Here is a 26431-nt window from a genome sequence, read left to right on the forward strand (position 1 = left end):
TTTCGGCTATTATGTGAAGGGTTGGTCTGCGCACAATTAGTCGCGCTTACTGAGGAGTGCTGATTTAAACTCCTCGGTAGTAGTGGCGCACACTTCTGAGTCTTCCAGATGGTTCCAGTTTATTGCAGTGCGCACAAAAATAGAGTTCTTGTATTGTTCTGTCTTACTGGTTGGAACTATGACCGCACGTTTGTTGTTGCGGACTTGGTGGTCTATAATGTTTTTTGTTACAAAGTTATTATATGTTGTTGCTTTGATTTGTCTCTTTGGTCTATGAAATTGGATTAAATCGTCGGGAGGAAGCGCTGGTATCTTCCCCTCAACCACTTTGAAAAAGAAGATCAGTCGTTGTTGTTGGCGTCTTGATTGTAATGACGGGAGTTGAAGTTCTTTTAGCATTTTTGTCATACATCCTTCCTCTCTTGATTTGTAGTCTTTGGTAATGAATCTAGCACCTCTCTTTTGTATGGATTCTAGTTTGTCAATGTCTTTTTGGGTATATGGGTCCCAAATAATTGATCCATACTCCATTATTGATCGTATGAGAGCTATATATGCTGTTTTACGGCATTCCATAGGACAGTGTTGTAGGTTCCTTCTAAGGAAGCCTAGGGTAGAACTGGCTTTGTTACACGTATTTGTTATTTGTTCTTTCCATTTAAGATCTTCTTGTATTTGGAGTCCTAGGTATGGGTTTGATGACACTTGTTCAAGCGTGTGGTTGTTGAGGTTGTAAAAACGCTGACTTTTACTTTTCAGGCTAAGCATATAACATTTTTTGGCGTTGAAGCGCATACCCCAGTCGTCGGCCCATTTTTCTAGTGATTTGAGATCCTCTTGTAGTTTGTTATGGTCATTTTGGTTTTTGATTTCCCGGTAGAGCAAACAGTCGTCTGCAAATAGTCGTACTGATGAGTTTACTGCATCTGGGAGATCATTTATATGACACAGGAAGAGGATGGGTCCTAGTACCGTTCCTTGGGGGACTCCGGATTCAACTGAAGCATTTCTTGAGTTTTCTCCATCAAGTTGTACTCGCATTTTTCTTTCGGTTAGGAATGAAGTTAGCCATTTGTGGATATTTCCTCTAATTCCATATTGGTCTATTTTGTGCAAGAGTCTATCATGAGGTACTGTGTCGAACGCTTTTGAAAAATCCAGAATTGTGGTTTGTAAACCCCCCATTGACAGAAACAAGTGCATGTGGGTTGAGGGGAAGACAATCACCATCGTTCCCTCTGGACGACATGATTAAATTTCATACCAAAACGATATATTTTTATGTCATACATCAGAGCAACAACCTTTAATAAATTTATTACTAAGAATATTATAGACCAACAAGTCTGTTACAACAAACGAGCATTCATAGTTCCAAATAGGAAGACTGAATAGTTCAAAAACTCCACATTTGTACATAGAGGACACATTAGTGTGTGTCACTTTTTTAAACTGAGGAGTTTCAAACAGCAGTACTCTGACATCAAGCACGATTAAATAGTGCGCACAACAGCCCATCACACAATAGCTGGAAGGAATCTGTGACATACTTAAACCATATACAGAGGTGGAAAATACAGATACATAGTGTACAAACAAGGACATAACATTATCACTATTTTAACTGACATTACAATACAACACATGCAATAAGTAACAACCCTTCATGAACTTCTTCCTTTGTATATCTGTATTCAAAAAAAGGATAATGACATTGAAACAAGGAGTTATGCATAAAACTTTTCAAGGCTATTAAAGTTTCAAAATGTTTGCTTTCTGAACTATTATTTCCTTTAATAGCTCATTACTGGTGACCTTTAATTTGTTTTTGAAACACTTGACCCAAATATAAAGTTGTTGAAGACTGAAGTGACTGGGTTTAAGATTGGACTAAATAGCAATATAAAGGTGTATTACAAATAAAGTACCGCAAGCAATACTGGTGTACTAAATAGCAATAAGGTGTATTACAAATAAAGTACTGCAAGCAATACTGGTGTACTAAATAACAATAAGGTGTATTACAAATAAAGTACCGCGAGCAATACTGGTGTCATCACCTTGTTGATAATAATTGTGTTCTAAGTTCTCATCCCAGTCAAAACAGAAAAAAAAGTATTGTCCTAAGGATTTTTCTTTACAATACTTTGATTGAATTTTGAATGATTTTACATTTTGTTGTTTTCAAAACTGTCGTTCACCCACTTGAAGGATTTTTTGAATGTTTTTAATTGAATATGAATATAGAGGGGTGAAAGATACCAGAGGGACATTCAAAAACGTGATTAGGGATAAATCACGTCCGACACTCGGCTAACCGAGAGATTGGTCGGTTAATCTATATTGAGTATGCGGCTATATCGGCAGTGGGTCTGTTAATCGGGTTGGCTATACGTCTGTTAAGAGTAAAACGCACAATTTAATGTTAAACTCGATCAAATATACAGATTTTTTGGCATATTATAAGAATTAAATCAAAAAAAGAAAAGTGTCTGACAAAATGATATCTATCAAAGAACATTTTCCACCTTTAAAAACATTTCATAGTCTGCGCAGTTTTCAGTCAAAGTAAAAGGCGTCGCGCAAGTATGTAGTATTTATGATTACACGCATAGCAATTTTTTAATAAAAGGCGAAACAAACAATTTTAGATATCATTTAAAAGACACAAAATACTACTTTGGTTCTTAAATATAAATTGACATTAGTAAATATTTCATAATTGTAATATAACGTGAGTAATACCACGTTTTAGTGAAAATTATGTGAATAAAGTCTGTTAATGGGTTGGACAATTGAAATTGTGTCAGTTAAGAGTTATTTAGCCACGAAAATAGTTGTGCTACCTTTATATTTTCCCATTGAAAATGTTAAAAATGAGATGTTCTTGAGTAAAAAAAAATATTGTAAGGGTTCCGCGGAACCCAGTGTCTCGCCTACTTTTGCTGTAAATCGCAGGCTCAACAAAAATGAGGAAAAAAATCAATAAAAATATTCCTCTTGATACTATCTTATGATTGTAAGACGCTTCTGTCCAAGTTTAGTAAAAATTTAGGATAGTGAATGAATCTAATAAATGTTTTGAAAACTTTAAGTGCAGACTGTATGTAATGTTAACTGGAAGAAAATCTAAGTCCATTTAAAAGTAAAATACAGAATAAATGGAGTTATCTTTTTACAATATTTACTTCTGGATACTATCTTATGATCATAAATAAGCTTCTGTCCAAGTTTGGTACAAACCCAGGATTGTTTAAGAAAGTTATTAAATTTTTAAAAACTTTAACCACTGAGTGAATGTAATGTTTCCCGGCAGAAAAACTAAGTCCATGATTTATAAGTAAAATACGGAAAAAAATGGATTTACTTAATTACAAAATTTACTTCTCGATACTATTTTATGATCATAAACAAACTTCTGTCGATGTTTGGTACAAACTAAGGATAGTTTAAGAAAGTTATTAAAACTTTAAAAACTTTAACCACAGAGTGAATGTAATGTTTCCCCGCAGAACAAACTAAGTCCATGATTTATAAGTAAAATACGGAAAAAATGGAATTTTATTTTTACAAAATTTACTTCTGGATACTATCTTAATATGATCATAAACAAGCTTCTGTCCAAGGTTGTTAGAAATCCAGTATAGTTCAAGAAAGTTATTAAAATTTCAAAAACTTTAACCACAGAGTGAATATTTGTGGACGCCGCCGACGACGACGACACCGACGACGACGGAATGTAGGATCGCTTAGTCTCGCTTTTTCGACTAAAGTCGAAGGCTCGACAAAAAATAATAATAGGATGCAACACTATCCTTCCAGTAAAAGCATTTTTATTTTGACTTTCTTTGCATTTTACTCAAGAGTGTGTCACTTCAATATAGCGTGATCTGGGTTGGTCGCTGGAATATGCATGAATTTATTATTAACGATTTCAATCAGCCTTAATTTTTGTGTCTGCTCAAAGTAGCATGTTCTCAAATCCGATTGAACGTGTCTTTCTAATACAACACAGGGTACATATATAACGTGTTGTCGTTTTCATATGCACATGACATTTGTCACTGGACGTTTAGGTAGTACCCAACACTACAGGGAGATAACTCTGTAAAGTCAGTGATACGTTTTTTTAAATTACGTTGTGTTGTAAATGGAATAATAAGCTTCTCGAAGATCAAAATTGGTGTTTGTCAAACTGCTATATAACCAGTTAATTTTTCTGACAAAACGGTTGGTTCAAATTTTTTGAAATTTTTATATTTCTGTTAAAGGTTCAAATTAAATACTTTGTCAAAATTTCATCCAAATTAAACGAACCACATTGATTTTAGTGAAAGTGTTCGGTACCACCTTAATCCTAATTCCTCAGCATCATCCAATTGTTTTTTTTTCTTGTATTACTTAATCATCTGTTGTTTACAAATCATTCTAAAGAAGTAAATGGAAAGGAGCGAATGCAGCTACATTTGGTTGTATTAAAATTTAATTCATTTTATTCCGTTTAGTTCCTTTTCTACATATGTGCAGAGGAGAACTGCAGGTGTCCACATGTAAACGTCAAGCATTTGTCACCAATATGAGTACATCGCAATCCGTTACTGTTTCAACACCCAGGGGGGTTTCATGTCTTTATTCTTAAACAATTTGTTTTCTTCTCTTTTTTAGCAATGCATCACTCTCTTCTGTCATTATCTTTTATTTTGTATTCTATATCTCCATCCAGATTCTCGTGTATACCATGAGGGTACGGATTGGGGGGTGTTGTTTATTTCTGTATTCTTTAAATGGTTATGCTACTTTTCTCTACATTTTATTTATCTTACCCATTATTCTCTCTCTATTCTTTATATTTAGGCATCCCAATATACTGATGTTTAGTTACATTACGACGTTAATCTCTGATTTATATACTGGTTACCAATGTAGATGACAAATTGGTGTCATTCATGACAATTAAACAGAATCCACATGATATATGCGACCATTCTCGGATAAAATCAATTTTACTTTAATTTAACACTTTTTGAAACCATTTTTATCAATTTTCAATATCTATTGCCTACATTGTTATTGTTCATGTGTTTTGTTCCGTATATTTTATATTCCATTGCTCATGTTTTGTTTCCGTATATATTTTATGTTCCATTGCTCAAGTGTTGTTTCCGTATATTTTAGCCGCTCGTCTTGAGCCTACCAAATGAACACACCATAAAGTAATAAAATTATACTTTTATTGTCATTCATAACTCTTAACAGACTAATTAACAGACCGGGTTTTATACATCCGACCCATTAACAGACCAGGTTTTTAATAAAGATTGATTTATGTCACCAAAATACAGATTTTCGTGTAGATTTTTCACAAAATGATATCAATTTGGTTAAGACTCATAATGCCTGTCTTTTTTCGATGTTCAAAATAGTGCATGCAAGTAAATTCAACCCAAGTGTCATTTTGTGTACATTTTGTGTGTGTAAAATGTGTATAAATTTACTGATGAGTAATTTGCCTTTTCATTTTATAGATCGTACATAGAAGCTAGAAAAATAATAATTACACCACTGGATTCAGTACATTGAATAGTTTTGTCAGACATAAATATTTTTTATGATAAACATATATTTAAAAGGTTATACAATGAAACATTCTGAGTTTTCAATGATTTTCTCGATAACACCTGATTAACAGACTTTAGCCAACCCGATTAACAGACCTACTGCCGATATAGCCGCATACTCAATATAGATTAACCGACCAATCTCTCGGTTAGCCGAGTGTCGGCCGTGTAAATGTAAGTGAGATAGTAACTCAAAATTAAATCAGAGTAAACATCCTAACAATTTATTGTCTTTACCTTACATACAAATTAAACCCCTAAATGGATAGAAAATGGACATTTTGTTGTAAGACTTTATATTTCAGTTATTATTACACTACATACATGCATATGACATAAGACTACAATACATAAGAGTCTAAAAAATAAATAAATTCAACAATACTTTGGTACATAATTATTTTTTATAATTTATACAAATAAAAGGATAGGATTTACAGGCAATGGGCTATATTTATAATTGAAATTATTCATGGTTTTTTTTCACAGGAAAATGTCACCACCAGAGCCCAAAGAATTCCTACCAGGAGTACCAGATTGGAGCACAGTACATGAACCATCTGGAGATCTGTTCCAGCCTATTACAGTGGGTGTCAACTAATAGTATTTTAATTAATGATCAAATTCTTTCTAGTTCTATCTGAATCCTGTTTAGGGCTAAAATGTCCATCCGAGGTACAGCACTTTTGTTAACCCCTACCACCCAACATAAATAAAAATATATTAGAACAACACTCCCTTGGAATTTTGGTATTTCAAATACAACCACCCACATAAAATTTAAAAAAATAAATGCCTTCCCTTCCCAGACATACTGTGGATTCATTTATTTCAGTGGGTACCAATTTACGTGTATTGAGAAAATTTACATGTTTTTGATATTTAATTTTGTGGTTTTGTCGAAACCTGCATATAAGCTTATAGAAATTTTGGTATTCGTTGAACATAAATTTAATTTGGTGGTTCACCTGTTCCCACGAAATCCACAAAAATTGGTATCCTACAAATAATAATGAATCCACAGTAGTATTTACTGGAACAGCCATCAGAACATGTCTTCAAAAGTAAACCCAGTGTTAGGCAGGGATTAAAATCAACAATGTAAGTCTGAGTTTAACATTTACCGTAGGATCTGTTAAGCTATCCTAAATAATGGAACAACAGACATTTGTGCATGTTATGTTACAAATAAAGGATAAAACAGTCAGTTACTGCTAAATTGACAACAAAACTTAGTGTTACTTGAAGTCTATTTAGTACAGTCTAACATACTACTACTCTAAATAGTGTATGCAGTTTATATGAAGATTCAAATCGAAAAAAACTTACAAGAATCAGTGGCGGATCCAGAACTTTACCTAAGGGGGGGTCTGCTGACTGACCTAAGGAGGGGGCCGCTCCAGTCATGCTTCAATGATTCCCTATATAATCAACCAAATTTTTCACAAGAAAGGGCACCCCCCCCCGTGAATCTGCCTATGAGAATAAGAATGCAAAGTTAGAGAAGTAAACATATTTCTCTATATTTTGATTGCATACTATTCATTACATGATTTTATTACAATTATGAAAATTTTAAAAAATTAAACTGACTACATTTTTCTACAGGATAAAGATGATTGGAGTAAATTGATGTGGACAGAAGAACAAACTAATCAATTTTGGACAGATGGTGTAGTAACAAACATACCACTTCTATCAGAGGAACAATGCAATAGAATTATAAAGGATTATAAATACTTCACAGTAAGTAGGAAAGGGCATTTGCAATCCATTATTGTCTAATTTGGAGGTATTTAAATAACAAATGATAACATGAATGTAAGTAATTACACAATTTTTTGGGGGAAACATTTTAAAACCACAATACAAATGCAACTGACAGTAGGGTAAATACCACAAAATCTTTAATCAAGGATGCAATTGTAACATATAGGAAATTTTCATTTAATCAAGTACATGAAATACAATATTTTCTACATTTTTCATTGGAATGAGAGTTGCTTCACCATATTTTTAAGATATCTTGCACATCAAAAAATGTAGTGCAAAGACATGCAGACAGTTAGAAAACTTGGAAGACATATAGTTTTATGCAAAAATACCCAATTAAATTTCATTAGATGACATTATATGTATGTTTAGGGATAATATGATATTTTAAAATTGAGAATGGAAATGGGTAATGTGTCAAAGAGACAACAATCCGACCAAAGAGCAGATAACAGCTGAAGGCCACATATGGGTCATCAATGCAGCAAAAATATCCCTCACCCGGATGCATGCTTCAGCTGGCCCCTAAACAAAAATGTATACTAGTTCAATGATAAAGGACGTCATACTAAACTCCAAAATATAAAAAAGAAACTAAAATTAAAAATCATACAAGACTAACAAAGGCCAGAGGCTCATGACGGGTAGGGCCAACTGCAATCTCACATCCTTCTGAAACTAACCTTGATTCCAAATTAAACAAAACATATATGATGAAAAGAGCTTCCACAATTAAAGAAAAACTTGAAAGATAAAGAAATCGTGTTTTCATGATCCTAACCCCCCCCCCCCCCCCCCCCCCCAAATATACTTATAAAGTATTAAATGCTTCTTTTAGTAATTGTATAGGGTTTATATAAAAAAAATTAAATTAAAAAGCATTGAAAGTGCACATATTTTTATACAAAATGTACTTGGGTCCACCCTTTTACACCCCAAAAAATTTACAAAAAGAAAAATTCAATTCTTAAATGATTAAACAGGTACTTTAGCCTGGTTTTTAAACATTTCACAATTTATAGACATATGATATGAATATTTTAGGGTGAAGTAGAGCATCCTGGGATGGATATGATGTATGAATACCATTCTAACCAGAGTGGAGATCCTAACAATGTTCTCATACATTGTCTTGGACATTGGAGATTGACATCATTATTTCATGACTTGCCATTTCTTCCTCAAATTGTGGTGAGTGGTCATTTTTGGCAAATTCACTTGTTATGCCAACAATATTTACATATCTTTTACAGTTTAATCAGTTTTTAGCTCAAAATTAGAAATTTCACCTGATGTTAACATCCTAGATTTGTTTTAACCCACTTAAATTTCCAGTCTTTCATTTTTATGAAATATATTATGAATTTACGATTATATGTGTAACTACGAATCTAAAGTTGAATGAAGTTCAAAGTTTCAAAAAAGACAACAAAGCAAACAAATCAACACTCTCACACTACTTCATACGGAGAAGTGGGTAGACTTAAAACAGAATTTCTTATTATTTAATGATGCTATCACTGTAAATTCAGAAATAATTGTGAGGTTTTTATTATTATGAAAAATGCCACAGAGTTGTAAACGCAATAATTCAACTATGCATTTTGTCAAAATTGTAAAAAATTTAAATCGTTTTTATATGGCCGCAAAAATTTTTTTTGGTTGTATATTGGTATCACTTCGTTGTCAGCATCGTCCGAAGTTGAATGGTTTCCGGATAATAACTTTAGTATAAGTAAATAGAAATCAATAAAATTTTAACACAATGTTTATAACCACAAAAGGAAGCTTGGGATTGGTTTTGGGGGTTATGGTCCCTAAGGTTTCGGAATAAGGGGCCCAAAACAAGCATTTATCTAGTGTCAGTACAAAACGTTGTGTATAAGTATTTCAATTATTCTGAAATTGTACCACAATGTTAAATACCATAAGTAGAAGTATTTTGTGGGTTATGGGGCAAACAGTCTAGGAATAAAGGGCCAAAAAGGGGCCAAAAACAAACATTTTTGTAGTTTCAAGACAATAAATTAAAGTTATCTTTCTTTGTCCAGAATGGTTGTTGAATCACCTAAAACCATTGCTTTATGAAAATTTCTTTGAAAATTCAAGTTATCTTTCTTTGTCCAGAATAGAAGTTGAATCAACTTAAATCAATACTATATACACTATACAATGCAATATTCACTTTACTACCAACTGATAAATTAAAGCAGTCTTTACCATTCAGTAAATACAATCACTTTGATTACCATTCTAGGGTTATGCCCCTTTACAAATGGAAAAATTAAAGATTTTTTTAGTTTCTGTACTCTTTAACTTAAGTTTGTCTCAACTAAATTTAATGAAATATGTATATAATGCTTATTACCTCTAAACTCGGTTTAAATTCAATTTTTGGCAGCTTCACTTTTACAGTTCTTTTTACATGTCCCTTTATAACGTTATATGCTAGCGGGGGCATTATCTGTGTCCCTGTGGACACATTCCCCATTTATTTTATTAGAAGTTACTATTAAATAATATTAATTTTAACCATGACTGTACGACCTTTAATATTTTAATATTTTATAATGTATTTAAATGAGTAGTTATTGTTGCCCTACCCTAACCCTAACCCTAACTCCATTAGAAATTTGAATTGAGAACATTTATGGAATTAGGGAAAGAGGGAGGTGAAAAAAAATTGAGGGGGGGGGGGGGGATCAATTTTTCTCATTTAAGATTTCAGAAATTAAAAAGAAAATTTCTTCAAATATTTCCTTTTTTGAGAGGATTTATTCAACAGCAAAATGAATTGCTCAAAAGTCAACCAAAATTTTTTTTTAAGTTCATTAGACCACATTCATTCTGTGTCAGAAACCTATGCTGTGTCAACTATGTAATCACAATCCAAATTCAGAGCTGTGTCCAGCTTGAATGTTGTGTCCATACTAGCCCAACCTTTCAGGGTTTGAGCTCTGCAGTCGTATAAAGCTGTGCCCTGCAGAGCATCTGGTTAAGTATAAAATGTCAAAATCGCAATAATAGATGCAAGCAATAATTTCTGAAAATACAGTATGTTTATAAATTTATCAATAATTGGAAGCAATGAAATTACATTGATAATTTTAATTGTAAATCTAAAAAATGGGAATCTAAAAAAAATGACTATAGACGGAACGTTTAAGGTCATTCATTAATTGGAAATAGACAAAAGAGCAGGTTAGCAGTGTAGGCAACAAAGAGCCTCTAATTTTTCATATTTTAACATCTTAATTAAAACCATTAAAGGTGCCTGCGTCTCAGTTGTTAGTACCTGATAAACAAACAGCTGTGAGATTTTGGCATGATCAGTTATTTGCTAAGCCTGCTAAACATGGAGGTGTAGTTGCATGGTAACATTTTATTTGAATTTTCCTCACCTGTTATACCTGTAGTACATGCTAGTCACTTGTGCTCTTATACCTAGTATCCTGAACGCAAAATAAACACATAAAGATACCATATATACCCCATTGCTATTCCAAAGCATTTTGTGAATGTGAATGTTTCATGTTTGGAAGGGGACTAGGGAAAGTTGGTAATTTATAGTTATTGCTTACTGTTAAGCAATAACTATAAATTATCAGGTTTTCCGTAAAATTTATAACATTAAATAAGTTAAATTGTCTTATGTATCTAATACATGTAGCCCTGAATGTTAATGTAAAAGAAATTTGATAATCAACTTATTATTTATTTTGTTTTGGCGGGTTTTCATGCAGCATGGCTTAGAATAAGAGCGCAAGTTAATTATATAAATTTGAGTCTGTGCTTGGTGTGCACCTTTCAGCTCTGATTATCCTGCCCAATGCATATTTGTTTTTTGAAGGAAAATACAAATTATTGTAACTACCGAAAAAGCTTTTTAAATTTTCTTGAGAATATGAAGCCTATATCTCTCACCATGGTACACTGAATATAAAGTGATTTTATTTTTCAGTGCATGTTAAGTTTTTTGATCAGATAAGTTGCTAATTTTCTATTTTAAAGTACAACCCACTCTCATATGACAATAAAGCATGTCATTAAAGTACAATCCACTCTCATATGACAATAAATCATGTCATTTTTGTTTGAAATAATTTCTTTTTTTAGAAATTTTGAGCATTAAAAAAAATTTAATAGAGATTAAATGCAAAATTTATGCAAAATAATTAAATGGCAAAATTATGCAAAATCTAAACCATTTGACTAAAATATGTTGAGAAATATTAATGATATATATGAAGCAATCCTTTACCAAAAGTGATATTCATAATGGGAATGCATTTTATTATCATTTTCTTATTGGTTGATACAGATAAGTGGCTTTTTATTTTGTTGAGCCTCAACTTTTGACACAAAGCTTGACATAGGGATAGTAATCGGGGCGGCAACAGCAACAGCTAACTTCTTAAAAGCTTTATATTTTAGCAGGTGGAAGACCTGGATGCTTATATAGATGCCTTTTGTAATGAAGTTTCCGCCAGTCTTAAGTCAACTGTACATGTTCATGATCTCATTTTCATGGTTAAGTGCCTGCTTGAAAAAAAAGTTGAGATTTTTTGTAATGCTAATTTCTTTCATTTGAATAATAGGACAGCTATATACATGATATATATAATATATATTAAAAGTATATTTAGTATATGCTATTATAAGCAATAGGTCTACTATATTTGGTTATTGAATGATTATAAGGTCTACCTGGCAGGTGTCATCAGACCTTGACCTCATTTTAAAGGTTTAGTGGTCAAAGTTTAGTTTTTGTGTATTGGGTTGTTTTCCCTGATATAATATGCAATAGGTCAACTATATTTGGTGTATAAAAATAATTTAGGATGTACATGTCTGTCTGGCATATTTTTTTTACATCGACCTCATTGCATTGGTTAGCATTGGTCAATTTTAAGTTTTCATGGTTAAGTTTGCTTCTAAGATACTAGCATATATATTTAATGCATAGATTTATTGTAAGGTGTACATGTCTTTCTGTTATGTTTCATCTTACCTTGACCTCATTTTCATGGAACATTGGTTAATGTTTAGTTTTCCTGGTTAAGTCTGTTTCTAAGAAACTATAAGCAATAGGTCAACTATATTTGATGTTTTGGATGATTGTACAAATATTTCTTGTTTGGTTTATCTGACCTTGACCTCATTTTCTTGGATCATGTTAAGTTTAAGTGATACTTGATTTAAAGCTTTATATTTAAGTCTGCATTATAAATCAGGTGTATCACTTTTGTTTTTAATTTTTGAAAGGTTTTTCCATGTTGTAAAGTGTTCATGTTTTCCATCAGAATACCTTAAATTTACTGCAAGTTTTAGTTTATATACTAATTGAAAGAGAATTGTTTGACATAAAAGGGGTACTACAAGATGTATTATATATTAAGGGCAAGTGCATCTGTGGTAGATAAATTTAAGTAGAATATCCATATCGTATGTATTATGGACAAAATAAGATAATTCCCAACAGTTAAAAGTTTAAAAAAATGATTTATCTATCTTTAATTTAGATTCTTTTTGCAAGATACACAAAAGAATACATTATTTACATGAAAAAATAAGATTTTAAATGTATTTGTACTGTTTGCAAAAACAGTACTTAGTTATACATGATAATGAACCCATCTTTAAACTCTTTGATAAATGATTATGAGAATGAACCCATCTTGAAATTCCTTGATTTCTATATTAGGTAGATTATATTACTTGTTATCAAACCAAATAGGATTAAATGACTGATTCATATTGCATGATTTAAAATTAACATGACAATTATAATGTTATGTAACTATGTTTTGAGAATGGTAATTATGAAATTGGTTTATATTTGAAAATTTGTTTGGGTTTGAATTATAGGAAAATAGGAATATAATAACGTTTGAATATTCTTTTCACTTTCATCGTCTTTTTTTGTTTTGTTTTAGAAACATGCAGCATAACATGTAAATATGTCAGCCAAGTTTGGTTATTTACTGGTCAGTTTTTTATTTGACATCAATCAATATTTGGGCCAAAAGATATTAATGTGTTTCCTGCTGCTTCCCTTAATTTACCTGCCTATCTTCCCTTAATTAACCTGCCTATCCTAGCACATTATTTTTATGGAGTTTTGGTTATCACCTAGTCTAATAAGACATCCCCCCCCCCCCCCCCCCCCCCCCCGAGACTATGAAAATGTTTTCATGTCCAGCCACTTAGTGGTCAGGGCCATATATTTTTACCTTGTCTGTCATTCTGTCATCCCCTCAATGAACAGTTCTGCATTTTTGTTTCTAACTGCCAACACATATTGAGCTGATTCTTAGTATGTGAGTATGCTTTGATGAGTTTCAGATCAACTTTACATTTGGTTCAAACCTAATGAACAATTTCATCCCTAACAGAATTCTCTAAATGCTTTTTGTTTCAGAGATATGATTAAATGAACCAAAAACTGCATTTTACCCTATGTACTATTTTTAGCTATGTCAGCCATCTTAGTTCATGGGCGGGGTCATTGGACACATTTTTAAAACTAGATACCCCGGTACATTTGTTAACTCAGATGGTTTCATTATTTTCCTTTCTAACAATCTTATTAAATATTACATAATAGAATATGTTAATATCCTCCTGAAACAGCTTAGCCAATTGGAACACAAATTGGCATGGAGATACTATGTTTGTAATGACATAAATGATAAATTGTTGTAAAAGCCAGACAATAGTCGTAAGTACAGTCTTTGATCAGGTATTGACTGAATTTGAAACATTATAGAATGGAGATACAAAATTTGAAAAAAGGAAACTTTAGATAATTTTCAATCTTATTAAAATAAGTTCTCATCACTTGATCCTCGATTTTTTATATGTCACACGGCGACATATAAAAAATCGAGGAGCAAGTGATGAGAACTTATTTTAATAAGATTGGATAATTTTAAGCATATTATGGTCTAATTTAAGCTCTATTAGTTACTCTCAAGAATGTGTAACACTAATGTGGAATATATTTTATTTTAGGCACCAAGACTATTCTTACTGGATCAGAACAAGACCCATGATGCACCTTACTGTATGTAGATTCCTTAAAGTAGTCCTTCATAAAAAGATAAAAAAAAATAATATTTGTATCTATATTTAAGTTGCTGGAGCCATATAGTATTCACTTTTTGTCTGCCTGTCATTCTGTCTGAAACACTATTAATGTATTACTGTCTTTGTATCAGAATTTATTATTTGTTAATGTGCCTTACATTAAAAAGTGCAATGGACCTACCTTACTTGGTCAATTTTATAAGAGTTTGGATTAAAGAATGTATTTATGTAATGAAAAACCTTTTGTGGCTGGCTTGATAGTTGTAAATTTCTGAGACTTGTCTTTCCTTTCAAGAAAAACTTCAAGCACAATCAGTGTTCTCCCCAGATATTTCATTTAGCATCCTGGTAAACAGGGGAAATTGAGATGCCATCTTAATTCTAAAAATTATAGCATCACATTCATAACATTATCTATAAGAAAACCACTTCAGATAGCATCACTTTTAAGATTATAACATTACATTACATGTACCATGATGCCACAATATTCTAAGCATTCTTTTCATGAACATTTCAAGAAATTTATTAAGGAAATATGTATTTCCATAATGAAATCACAAAACAATGTGTAAATGTATAATAAAATTGAGAATGAAAATGGGGAATGTGCCAAAGAGACAACAATCCGACCATAGAAAAAAGCACAACAGCTGAAGGTCACCAACAGGTCTTCAATGTAGCGAGAAATTCCCGCACCCGGAGGCGTCCTTCAACTGGCCCCTAAACAAATATCCATACTTGTCAGAAAATTTCCTGAATTTGTGCACGGTGCAGGATTATAAGTCCTAAAATCATCAAGGATATTTAAAATTGGAGTTATCTACCTTTGTGCATAATTGTAGTTGAATAAAGTACAATAATTAAAAACAGGAAGGATATCTATAATTCATATGTAGTGCCTACTGCAAAATAAGTACAATCTATTCCCTTCAGAGCTCTCTTTTTTTTTTTTAATTTAAAACATTATTTAAGATAGAATTTGTTGCATCTGCAATGTGTTAATTTTTTGTAATGTTCTTTTTCAAAGAAAAATTGAAATGAACTGTATTTTAAAGATCCATATAGTATGAAATGGTTTATTTTGTAGGTACATGTTGCCCTTGATGATCAGTCAGAAGAAAATGGAGGAATTTATTATATACCTAAATCTCATACGTAAGTTTACAAATATGGTTGACTCATGTTTAACAGTTTATTTTTTGTTGCCTTAAGTAAGTTTTGATTTTAAGCATTTTTAGAGAAGAATACCTAATAAACATGATGAAAAGATATAAAAATTTCAATAACATTAGGTGTCCTAAAGGAGATTCTCTTTCACAATTACATGTATAGTTGAAAACTGAAAAGGGGATTGCTATATAATTGTCATTCAATATACATTGATACTGATTCAAGATATAAAATAAATATTTTGTTTTTTCCATATTTATTGCTTAGGTGGACAAGAGATGGAGAACCACTGCCAGTATTAGATTTTAATTTTAAAGATATGGAATCTATAAAGGTAACATTATAAGTAATCTACGTTCATATCCGTAGATATGGATATTTTAACACCCTTCAGTACCCTGTACACCCTTCGGCTACGCCTCATGGTGTACTGGGGTACTTCAGGGTTCATATCCGTAGATATGGATATTTTAACACCCTGAAGTACCCCAGTACACCATGAGGCGTAGCCGAAGGGTGTACAGGGTACTGAAGGGTGTTAAAATATCCATATCTACGGATATGAACGTAGATAACGAATTTATCCCCGGTCTTAGTCCGAATTGGGCGAGTTTTGTGGAAATCCGGGTACAAAGTGTAACGCGAAAACAACGTTTTTTTCATTCTCTAAAAAGGTTTTATTGAAATTTGGAAATTTTACATATTCTTTACGGGGTGTTGGGTTCTACCTGTGGTAGAACCCTACAGGTGGTCAAATATAAGACGTTTTTAATACAGAGACAGAGAAACTGGATTGAGTCAAATTTGGCGCTCAATGTTTTAAGCGTTACGCCATAGATGATGTGACGTCAACGTGGGTAATTTGCATAGCTAGGTCAGTAGTCCCATTTCTTGAAAATGTGGCAGTCAAGTGATGCATTTAATGAAATGAGTGTAAATGATCGGCATAATAGGACAAAATCGTTAATGAATTAAATATTTAATTACAAACATCATGGATAATCTACAGAATTCAATATTTCACAAGGAGCAATCATGGAACTAAAGAAAACTTGCGTGAAATTCCCCGGGATAATGGTTAGCAACGTCCGGGGATATGGGTTAGCAAAACCCAGGGGCTATGGGTTTTGTAACGACGTGCGTTAAGCAATCAAAATCTTAGATATATACTAAGCCAGGGATAAAATATTTGAGCTATGAATGATGGAGGTAAAAGAACTTTGTATAACCAACGGCAAAAGGAAAAAAATTAGTTTTTTATATTTTTTTTAATCTTCAAAAAAAATAATAGACTCCTAAACATGGGAATGTACATGAAAGTTGCTAGACAACTGCACTTAAGTTTTGGTGTAAACCATAACCACTATATTCTACATAAGAAAATGTCTGTATAAAGCAGGAACATGACAGTTGTTATCCATTAGTTCGATGTGTTTGAGCTTATGATATTGCCATTTGATTATGGACTTTTTGCCTTGAATTTTTCTTGTAGTTTATGATTTTTGTTAATTTACTTTCTACATCATTCAAAGAACTCTAGAATAGACCAGAGACATTGAAACATTGTACTAATATGCAAGAAATTATGACCTTAGCCTACTTACAATTGAACAAGAGACGCCAAACAAAATTTAGAAAACTACCACTGCAAAAGTTCATTCATCAAAAGCAAAGCTTGATTCCATAACAGGAACATTATTGCACATTTATGCTCCGTAAAAAAAACTGTTCAACAAATAGCTCTAAATAAGTTCATAAGACCAATTTTCTTTGTGAAATAATAATTTACAGTAAATGAAGCAACGGTCTTTTTATTACAGACCATCTTAACAGAAGAAGAATTGAGCCAGTTCAAACCAGTATGTGCCAGACTAAAGAAAGGAGAAGCTAGTTTCCATCACCCTTTAACTGTACATGGATCCTATTCAAACAGGTCTTTATTATAATTTCTTGGTAGCCTGTCAAAATTTTAGCATTGCATGCTAAAAAGTAATAAAGTAGTAGTACCACTAAGCTTGTGAAGTTGATAAAAGGTGATAATGAAGCCCTGCCGAATTTACATATCTTATATATATATATATTCTTTATGTACTGAACTTTCTGTCTGGCATGTGTTGATGTATTATTACATTTTAGTGGTCAGTAATATGGTTTTGTTATAGGTCTGTTTCTCAGATACTATTAACAAAAGGTGGTTTGAATAAGACTTTGCATAGTTCATTGCTTAATGTTAAGTTTTCTAGTTAAGTTTCATTTCTATGATGTTAAAAGTAACAAACCAAAGTAGCAGGTCCATTTTTATCTGACAATGTTACATGCGACTGTGACCTCATTTTCATGAATCATTAATAACATTAAGTTTATTTATAAAATTCCAAATAGTTAAAACAAGAGGGGTGAAAGATACCAGAGGGACATTCAAACTCATATATAAAAAATAAACTCACAACACCATGGCTAAAAAGGATAAAAGACAAACAGACAAACAAAAGTACACAAAACAAAACATAGAAAAAATAAAGACTAAGCAACATGAACTGGGGTTGATCTCAGGTGCTCTGGAATGTAAAGATATCCGTCGTGTTGCTTATGTTATTACAAACCTGGTAATAAGTCTAATTAGAAGGTCACACTAGTGAAAAGAGAACTGGATTGCAGTTATGACATAAGGAACATATCCCCTATAATCTGTGAATCAGATATTCCATAACAGTCAATCAACTCGTGATGGCATCTATAAAATGATTTCAAAAATAAAAATAAAAATAAAAGCATTTATTTTAAATACTTTCCTCTGTAGGAGTGACCGACCTCGTAGATCAGCTGTACTGAATTACTTTGGTGATGGGGTATATTCAGATTCAAATGAGGAACTTCTTAAAGGCAGTATAGTACCTAAGGTATGATATATTGGACTGTTGATGTATGATATACTTTTAATGATATTGGTTAGTCCAGAAATAATTTACTGGGAAAGGGTTACACAGTAATACAAGAAGAAAGTTTTGTAAATTGAAAAATATATAACAAACAAACAAATCAATAATTTATTTGACAATTGCAGCACCCAAAATGAGCATTATAATTACAATCATAATTTTCAGACATAATAGGAAAATAAAAAAAGATTAAAAAAAGCATAAAGTAGACCAACTTGTAATAATAAAAATATATACATGATCCATTGCTTGTTACTCTAGACACTTTACTGGACAGATATTTTAATTTATTGGGCTGTATTTATTATCTTTAGAGTATCAGAACAATATTATTATAGAAATTGTGTTGTTCACACTGTTATGTAGTTATCTAGATTAAAAATACTTATGTTGGAAAAACACATCACTGTTAGGTTTCTCATTTTTGAATTGTTTTATATTTATTATGTCAGTCCTTTTATAATTTGGTATGGGTCTTGCTCATCGTTGAAGGCTACAGGATGACACATAGTTCTTAACTTCTCCCTCAGTTGGTCTAGATGAAAGTTGTCTTATTTGTAATCATGCCACATCCAGTTATTTTTATACTATTTTGTAAAAAAAAGTTAATCTACTTTATTTATGCATTCAAAAGGTCTTTTGACTACGAAAATTATTTAGATTTAAAGCACCCACAAAAACATTTGTTAACAAAATACAGACTCAGCAATCACTGTTTAAGAATAGAAACTGGCAGACATTAACGAATTATCAATGTATGTGGTAAATATGAAATATTACCTCGACATGAAAGGATATGTTTATATTGTAATTCAAATTGTATTGAAAATAAAATGCACTTTTTTCTGGAATGCCCTCTTTACAATAACCTCAGAAGAGATGTGACTGATATTATCAAAAAATACCCCAGTTTAGATAATTCAAACAGAAAAGATCTTTTTTCATCGATCATGATTAATGAAGATAGTAGATTTTTATCTATTTTATGTCCATACCTCGATAAAGGCCTGCAACTAAGAAAATCAGAAAATTAGTTAACTTAAATACTCTAAAAGATATCAAAATTATCTCCCCTTGACCACTGATTCTTTCCTCATGCATTTGAATTATTATTTTATGTTTCTTTAATCACTCTGTAATGTTTATGTCATGTTGTAATTAGTGTTATGCTCTTAATGGGCCCTTTAATTTGGAAAAAGAAAATATTGTATTGTATGCATTAAAACTTTTTGTTTGTATTGTTTCAGGGTCAGAAAATGGAAGGACAATTTTATCCTGTAGTGTTTGATCCAGCATGGATGAAGTGAGAGAAAGATGAATAAAAAAACATGTATGTGATTAATTGAAATGGATGTTTGTATAAATAAAGTGATTAAATCAGTAATAATTGAATAAAAGATTTAAATATGAATTATCAGAATGTTCCCTCAAATATTTATGCTCTATAAATTTAAAAAACTTAACTTCCATGTGAAATATTTATTAGTTATCATGTTTAAATATTGCCATTTTAATTTCATCATTTGCGTTATACCATCAAAATTGCAGAAAGTGAGACATATCTCTGTCAACAGTTTATGATTCAATTAAATTATGTAACCAGTAATTTCATTATTTTTTCTGCCATGTTTCTAATCTAGTCTGTAACCAATGAGCTTCACTTGTCATGTCATGTGACAGACAAAATGGCACCATCTGCTTATATCTTTCTTCAATATTGAATTTACATGCGAACTGCAGTTTTCTAAGACAAACTGGACAAAGGAATAATGGATGTCTATCAGCTTCCTCCAAACTGTTTGATCCATTCATCAAACACTCATAGAAAACACAATGTCTTAATCCAAACATGTGACCAATCTCATGGCACATTGTCTTACAAATTCTTTTGATTATCAATGATTTACCATCTTCTTCACTGAAAATAAATTAAACAGCCTACATTATTGGTATATCATAGATTATCAAAATAAAAAATCACAAAAATACCGAACTATGAGGGAAATTCAACACGGAAAGTACCTAATCAAAATTGCAAAATGAAAAGCTCAAACACATCAAACAAATGGATAACAACTGTCATAATCTTGACTTGGTACAGGCATTTTTTTGTGTAAAAATTGTGGATTAAACCTGGTTTTATAGCTAAATAAACCTTTCATTTGTATAACAGTTGCATTAAATTCCATTATATTGACATTCTCTAGTGCAAGTTAAGATACTATATATATACAATGGTTCTTACAAGTTCAGGAATATGAAGTATCAGTTTGTTTAAATATGTAAATAAGTAAGACATGCTATTTAAGTTGATGCTGGGCAGGTCTGTAAGTGAGCATAGAATTATTTTTTAAAGGATTATCATAACTATATTTACGTAATAGTGTTTTAACAACCAATTCAATATGATTTTTCCTTAATTTTTGTAGGGTTCGATAATTGTTCTCATATAAAAATATTAAGCTGCAGCAAAACAAGATTGAAGGACGATAAACCAAACTTAACGACAAAAATTCTATCACAAATGGATATTAGTTTGCTCCAGGTTAATCTTTTCTCAGTTTCATAAATAGTTGAGAGGTAGATATCTAGAATATTGGTGGAGCATCATACGTGGAATTGTGTAAAAAAAAACATGTTGTACGATAGCTAAGATTTATCTCTTCTCTTCATTTTTAGAACTCATATAAATACAATTTTAAGTGAAAACCATTATATATCTATCTAAGCCAAGGAGATTTGATATACAATGGTCACCAAACTAACCCCAAACGAAATTCTAAGATTAAACAACATCTCACAAAAATGCAAAGGTGAACTCACATTCTATTACACCTTTAGTTTAAGACTGACATTTAATATACACTTCATTGATAGCTGACCATGTTTGACAAACACTTGACATGATAAATATTACCTTTCTTTTTCATAAACTGATGTCTCAGTCCTTCCAAAATTACATAGATAACGAGCTATTGAACACACGCCACATTTTCCTGATAAAACTGCATGTCCAAAAAGATTTGATGATGTTTCATGATATAAATCACACATTGTAATTCCTATTGCACAGAATGCATCACTAGGTACCAATGGGTTCATTACATCCACAATATTATGTGCATCAGCCTGATACACTTCATCTATCCTATTGGTAACTTCAGCACTTAAATTCTTTCTTTTCATAGTCTTTACCGGGAGTTGAAAGAAGATTTCTGCAAATGTTTTTATAGAGCCCAGAATTTCCTTAGGCACATGTTCTTCAGCAAAGGATATGGGGAAAATATATATTGTTCTAAATCTTCCAAATGGCATTGCAATACCACACTGCAGATACTGAATGAAGGATTGACTTGGTTCTTTGTTCTTTGCCAACCAATCATCTTTTCTGCCTTTTTTCTTTTTTTCAAACAATGTAGAATCTGTAAGATATAAATTGCATAATTAAAATGAGTAAAAGATAATTCTATAATTGTATTAGTTATTTTGGTTTAAGGAGTAGTGCATTGTTTGAAACTTCTTGTGTCTTCTGTTCATGCTTGTATTGACAAATATGCTGCATACAAAAGGCTTTTTATTAGTCAACTTCTTGGGGAAGGATCAAACCTCAAAAATTAAAGCTTACAAAGAATAGAGACTTTAACACTGAAAGACCTATACGACCAAGGGCTTGAAAATATCAAAATCTGTCTGAGGTAGACTTTTCCTTAATAAATTTATCAATGGGATATATACTCTGATATTCAAGTTACAAAATGGTATGAACATGTATAACCATACAGATTAAGGCAACCTTTTTCATGTATCTTGTATTATACAACCGGTTATTTTTGGTTTCGGTTCAAAGAAATAACTTGCAACTTACATGGAATGAAAAATTTAACAAAATCCAATGGTAAGTCTGCTCCTCTTTTTGGGTACTTATCTCTGTATTTCATAACATACACTACATCTTTGTATTTCAGACCATACTCTTCATGGGTAGAAGAACCCTAAAAAGTTCAAGCCTTGATTATACTTTTGAATGCATTGTTACTTGGTATGCGCTTTCTTTTTTCTTTTATTGCTCATATGGTGAGGTATGAGATGGGATCTATTTCTTACTCAAGTGTACAAAATTGTCAATGCTTTTTGTTTACGGTGTCTTAATTTCACTATGATATTAAAAATCCACACAATGAATGCAAAAATCAGCTTATTTTAGTTATGGCTAGGTCAGCTGTATATGTTGCACACAAACATGAGCTTTACAGGAACATTCAACATTCTCAAGATTCTAGCATGATTTTGTAGTTTTTAATCTCATAAATTGTATATAAATTGTTGATTACAATTTCTCATGTAATTGTTGTGTAATGTGTAATTGAGATGTTTTCAGAAACATTATAGTAAGTATATGCCAATAAGGTGTGTTATTTAATACAATTACATTTTAATAATTTCATTAGAAAATAAATAATGTTTGAAAAAATCCATAAAGCTATTTTAATCAAAATTAATACAGATCTATTTTTCCTAATTGTAAAAACCCATGAGAATAGTATTTTAATATGAATATGGCAATATCTGAATTTTTAAAGTAATATAAATATGATTTTCTTTTGGTATAAAGCTGTTAACTTATACAATGGACACATTGTTGTCAATTTTATATTAATTTCTCCCTGGACTTTTTATTTTATTCTATGTCTTTTCATTCTGTTTAATCTGTTTCTTGAAAGGAATACTTTATATTATAATCCTGGTACTTTTGATAACTATTATAATTATCATAACCTCACTCTGGGAATGACAGTATGTTGCGATCACATTGCCAGTCCGTTAGTTTATAAAGTATTAAACTACAAAAAAAAACCAATCAAAATAAAGACGATGATAAGTTGAAATGCGCTCCAATAGTTTACATGTTATAATAGCTTATTATTAGCTGAATTATACATTTTACCGGATTTGTAATAACACAAGCAACGCGATGGGTGCCACATTTGGAGCAGGATCTGCCTACCCTTCCGGATAACCTTAGATCACCCCAAGTTTTTGGTGGGGTTCGTTTTGCTTAGTCTTTAGTTTTCTATGTTGTGTCATCTGTTCTATTATTTGTCTGTTTGTCTTTTTATTTTTAGCCATGGCGTTGTCAGCTTATTTTCAATCTATGAGTATGACTGTCCCTCTGGTATCTTTCGTGCCATACACAATGGTTATTTACTCGATCATCTATCGTTCTTTCTGGTATTGTCATTCACCAGGCATGGTACCACAATTAATAGATTGTTGAAAGAATTGAACTCGGATATCTGATAGGTCTGTTGATATTTTCGTCACGTGGGAAGTGGGATAACCTGTTGTTTGTCTGCTTTCTGCTATTGAGCTGGTGGTGCATTTCAAAATTGTTTAATATCTTGTCTGGTACATTGCATCTCCTATCAGGTTGTTCATAGTTATGTAAGGTACCAGGATTATAATTTAATACACCAGAAGCGCGTTTCGTTTACAGAAGACTCATCAGTGACGCTCATAGCAAATTAATTATAAAGCCAAACAAGTACAAAGTTGAAGAGCATTGAGGACCCAAAATTCCAAAATGTTGTGTAATATAGTTGTCATGAACTGATGTGACCTCTTTATCCATGGTATTCCAGATGGTCACTTTGCCTTTAGCCATGGAGTCATCTTGTAACTGTTCTTTAGTGTTCATTAGTAGTTGTTTAATGCTGCCCAGGGCAATGCTTGCTTTCCTCCAGCTATTTATGTTAGTACATTGAACTTGATTGATTGAAAAAAGTGGTGTTTATTTTTTATAATTTCCAACTGAGTGTTCGTGTTGCTTAGTCTTTAGTTTTCTATGTTGTGTCATGTGTACATACTATGATTTGTCTGTTTGTCTTTTTCATTTTTAGCCACTGCGTTGTCATTTTATTTTTGATCTATGAGTTTGACTGTCCCTCTGGTATATTTCGTCCTTCTTTTAAAATTGATCTCCACTGAACGCATCATCTTGTTGTAACCTCCCGTTAAGGACTATAAAAAGCACTTTTAAACAACTTTTTTCTCGGTACTTCATCTAAAGAGTACCCTAAACTGTATCATAGTCGATGAAAATATTTGTTAGGTGTAGGTTAATCAATTGGCCTGGAAAAGTTGTTATGATCAGGTATAAATTGTTTCATCTCTTGTCGGGAAGTTTACTAGTTGTTCAGTACTTCGTTCAATATAACTATTAATGTCGGACAGTCGCTATCAACAAGACAGGAGTTGATATCCTTATTCCTTATAGTCCTCCAGTTGATTTTATAAAATCCCCCAAGAAGACGTTTTTAGGGATAAACACTACGCATGCTCTGTCTGATTGGTCTTTCAGTAAATTTAAACGACGGCTGGTGCACCTTGTGGTTTATACAGGATGACAAGCTGCCTATGAAATGAGGTTTTCTGTTTGTTGTGAATTTGCTCCAGATTGATTCTAATCCATTTCAACTCAAGCTTAATATTCATTGGTGCGAAGTCAAGGTTTGCTATTACTATAACATAGTCTTTCAAACGTTCTGTTCAATCTTTGCGGTATATGTCACACCCTAATGATCCCTAATGAGTGGATTGAATTCATTGGATTTAATACTGCTGTCAATTTTGCTTTCTTGTATCGCTGCTCTGTTTGGTTTATTGTCGACAAGTATCCGAGTAGTTCCAGTATTTTACTCCATATTCCGTCGAACGCTATATAATTTAGTGGTACAGGTACGTGTTGCCTTGATGGATTATACTTGTCGGATAGTACCTCGTATTGGTTTCTTGGTTTCCGTAATTAATGCTACACTTGAGGAGAAACTTGAAAGTATTTGTGTTATTACAAGATATTCATATCCAGGTGCAATTCGTAGCCTGGACAACTTTGAATATTGCCTCACTAACCATGGCGCAGGTGTTGTGTATCCATAACTTTCACGTGTCTTGTTCAATGGCTGAGTTTGAGATCAAGATGTTTAATATGCAAATACTACAAGGCACGGTGCAGCACAATTTATGCAGTAACATTCTCTGATATTTTGCAGTTCGCTAAACTTTTTGCTGTTTATTGATGAACATCTTGCATTAATCAAATTGTCGCACTCACCCGTGACACATGCTATCTTTATCTCCTCTTTCTAGTTTGTTGTTTTTATAGGACCCGGGTTTAATTCGATGTATCCTAATAACACCAATATGGCATGCATACGGCTGTCTTTTGGGGTATTTTGTTGCACTTAGTAGTTTCCATCACCTTCTATCCCATGGTGTGTATAACATCAATAAAAGTATACATACCTTGATGTTTATTGTATTGTGACAAATACGGACCTCTTTGTGCTTGTGCTGTTTTTTCCTTCATGGTTGAGTATTGAATCTATAAGGTGTAGCCACATTCAGACGACTGTGCCAATTTTTAGATGAATTTTGATGTACATCCTAGTATATCTGTTCTCAGACTGTGAGAAGATAACTCACCAACAATGTCCATCTTATGCTGCACAATGGAAAGGTATGTGAAACAGTTATTCAAATGGTTACGTATGTTAACAACATATGTATGCGAGCACGTACATACTTGTTCTTCTAATGTGGCATAATTAAGTGACACCATAGAATCGACGTCCAATTGAAGTCCTAATATAGACACTGATATCATATTTCAGCCAAAACAAAACAATGCCAAATTTATTTTTATTTGCAAAAACACAGCATCTACCAGTTTTACGATTCAGAAATAACATTATACTTTTCAAGTAAACGAACTACGTTTTTACAAGTTTACCCTTGCTACTTCTTTATGTAAAGTGAGTCCGATTGCATCAAACTCGTTCT

At 32.1% G+C, this 26431-nt stretch overlaps 2 protein-coding genes across 2 annotated transcripts in view; one reads left to right on the plus strand and one right to left on the minus strand.

The window, feature by feature from the left end:
* Window positions 1-20003, plus strand: part of LOC143080852 (uncharacterized) — a 20343-nt gene extending 340 nt beyond the window's left edge. Inside the window, exons 2-11 of the mRNA XM_076256921.1 lie at window positions 6108-6204; window positions 7227-7364; window positions 8436-8582; window positions 10662-10765; window positions 14406-14457; window positions 15571-15638; window positions 15921-15987; window positions 17474-17586; window positions 18454-18553; window positions 19840-20003. Coding sequence (XP_076113036.1) covers window positions 6112-6204; window positions 7227-7364; window positions 8436-8582; window positions 10662-10765; window positions 14406-14457; window positions 15571-15638; window positions 15921-15987; window positions 17474-17586; window positions 18454-18553; window positions 19840-19899 — 942 coding nt within the window. The 5' untranslated portion in view covers window positions 6108-6111 and the 3' untranslated portion in view covers window positions 19900-20003. The remainder of the gene's footprint in view (window positions 1-6107; window positions 6205-7226; window positions 7365-8435; window positions 8583-10661; window positions 10766-14405; window positions 14458-15570; window positions 15639-15920; window positions 15988-17473; window positions 17587-18453; window positions 18554-19839) is intronic.
* Window positions 18414-26431, minus strand: part of LOC143081078 (uncharacterized) — a 12717-nt gene continuing 4699 nt past the window's right edge. Inside the window, exons 5-7 of the mRNA XM_076257312.1 lie at window positions 22458-22584; window positions 21510-22014; window positions 18414-20510 (exon numbers count right to left, since the gene is read on the minus strand). Of these exons, the coding sequence (XP_076113427.1) occupies window positions 20204-20510; window positions 21510-22014; window positions 22458-22584 (939 nt within the window). The 3' untranslated portion in view covers window positions 18414-20203. The remainder of the gene's footprint in view (window positions 20511-21509; window positions 22015-22457; window positions 22585-26431) is intronic.

Source organism: Mytilus galloprovincialis, chromosome 6, assembly GCF_965363235.1.
Source record: "Mytilus galloprovincialis chromosome 6, xbMytGall1.hap1.1, whole genome shotgun sequence".
Classification (NCBI taxonomy): Eukaryota; Metazoa; Mollusca; class Bivalvia; order Mytilida; family Mytilidae; genus Mytilus; species Mytilus galloprovincialis.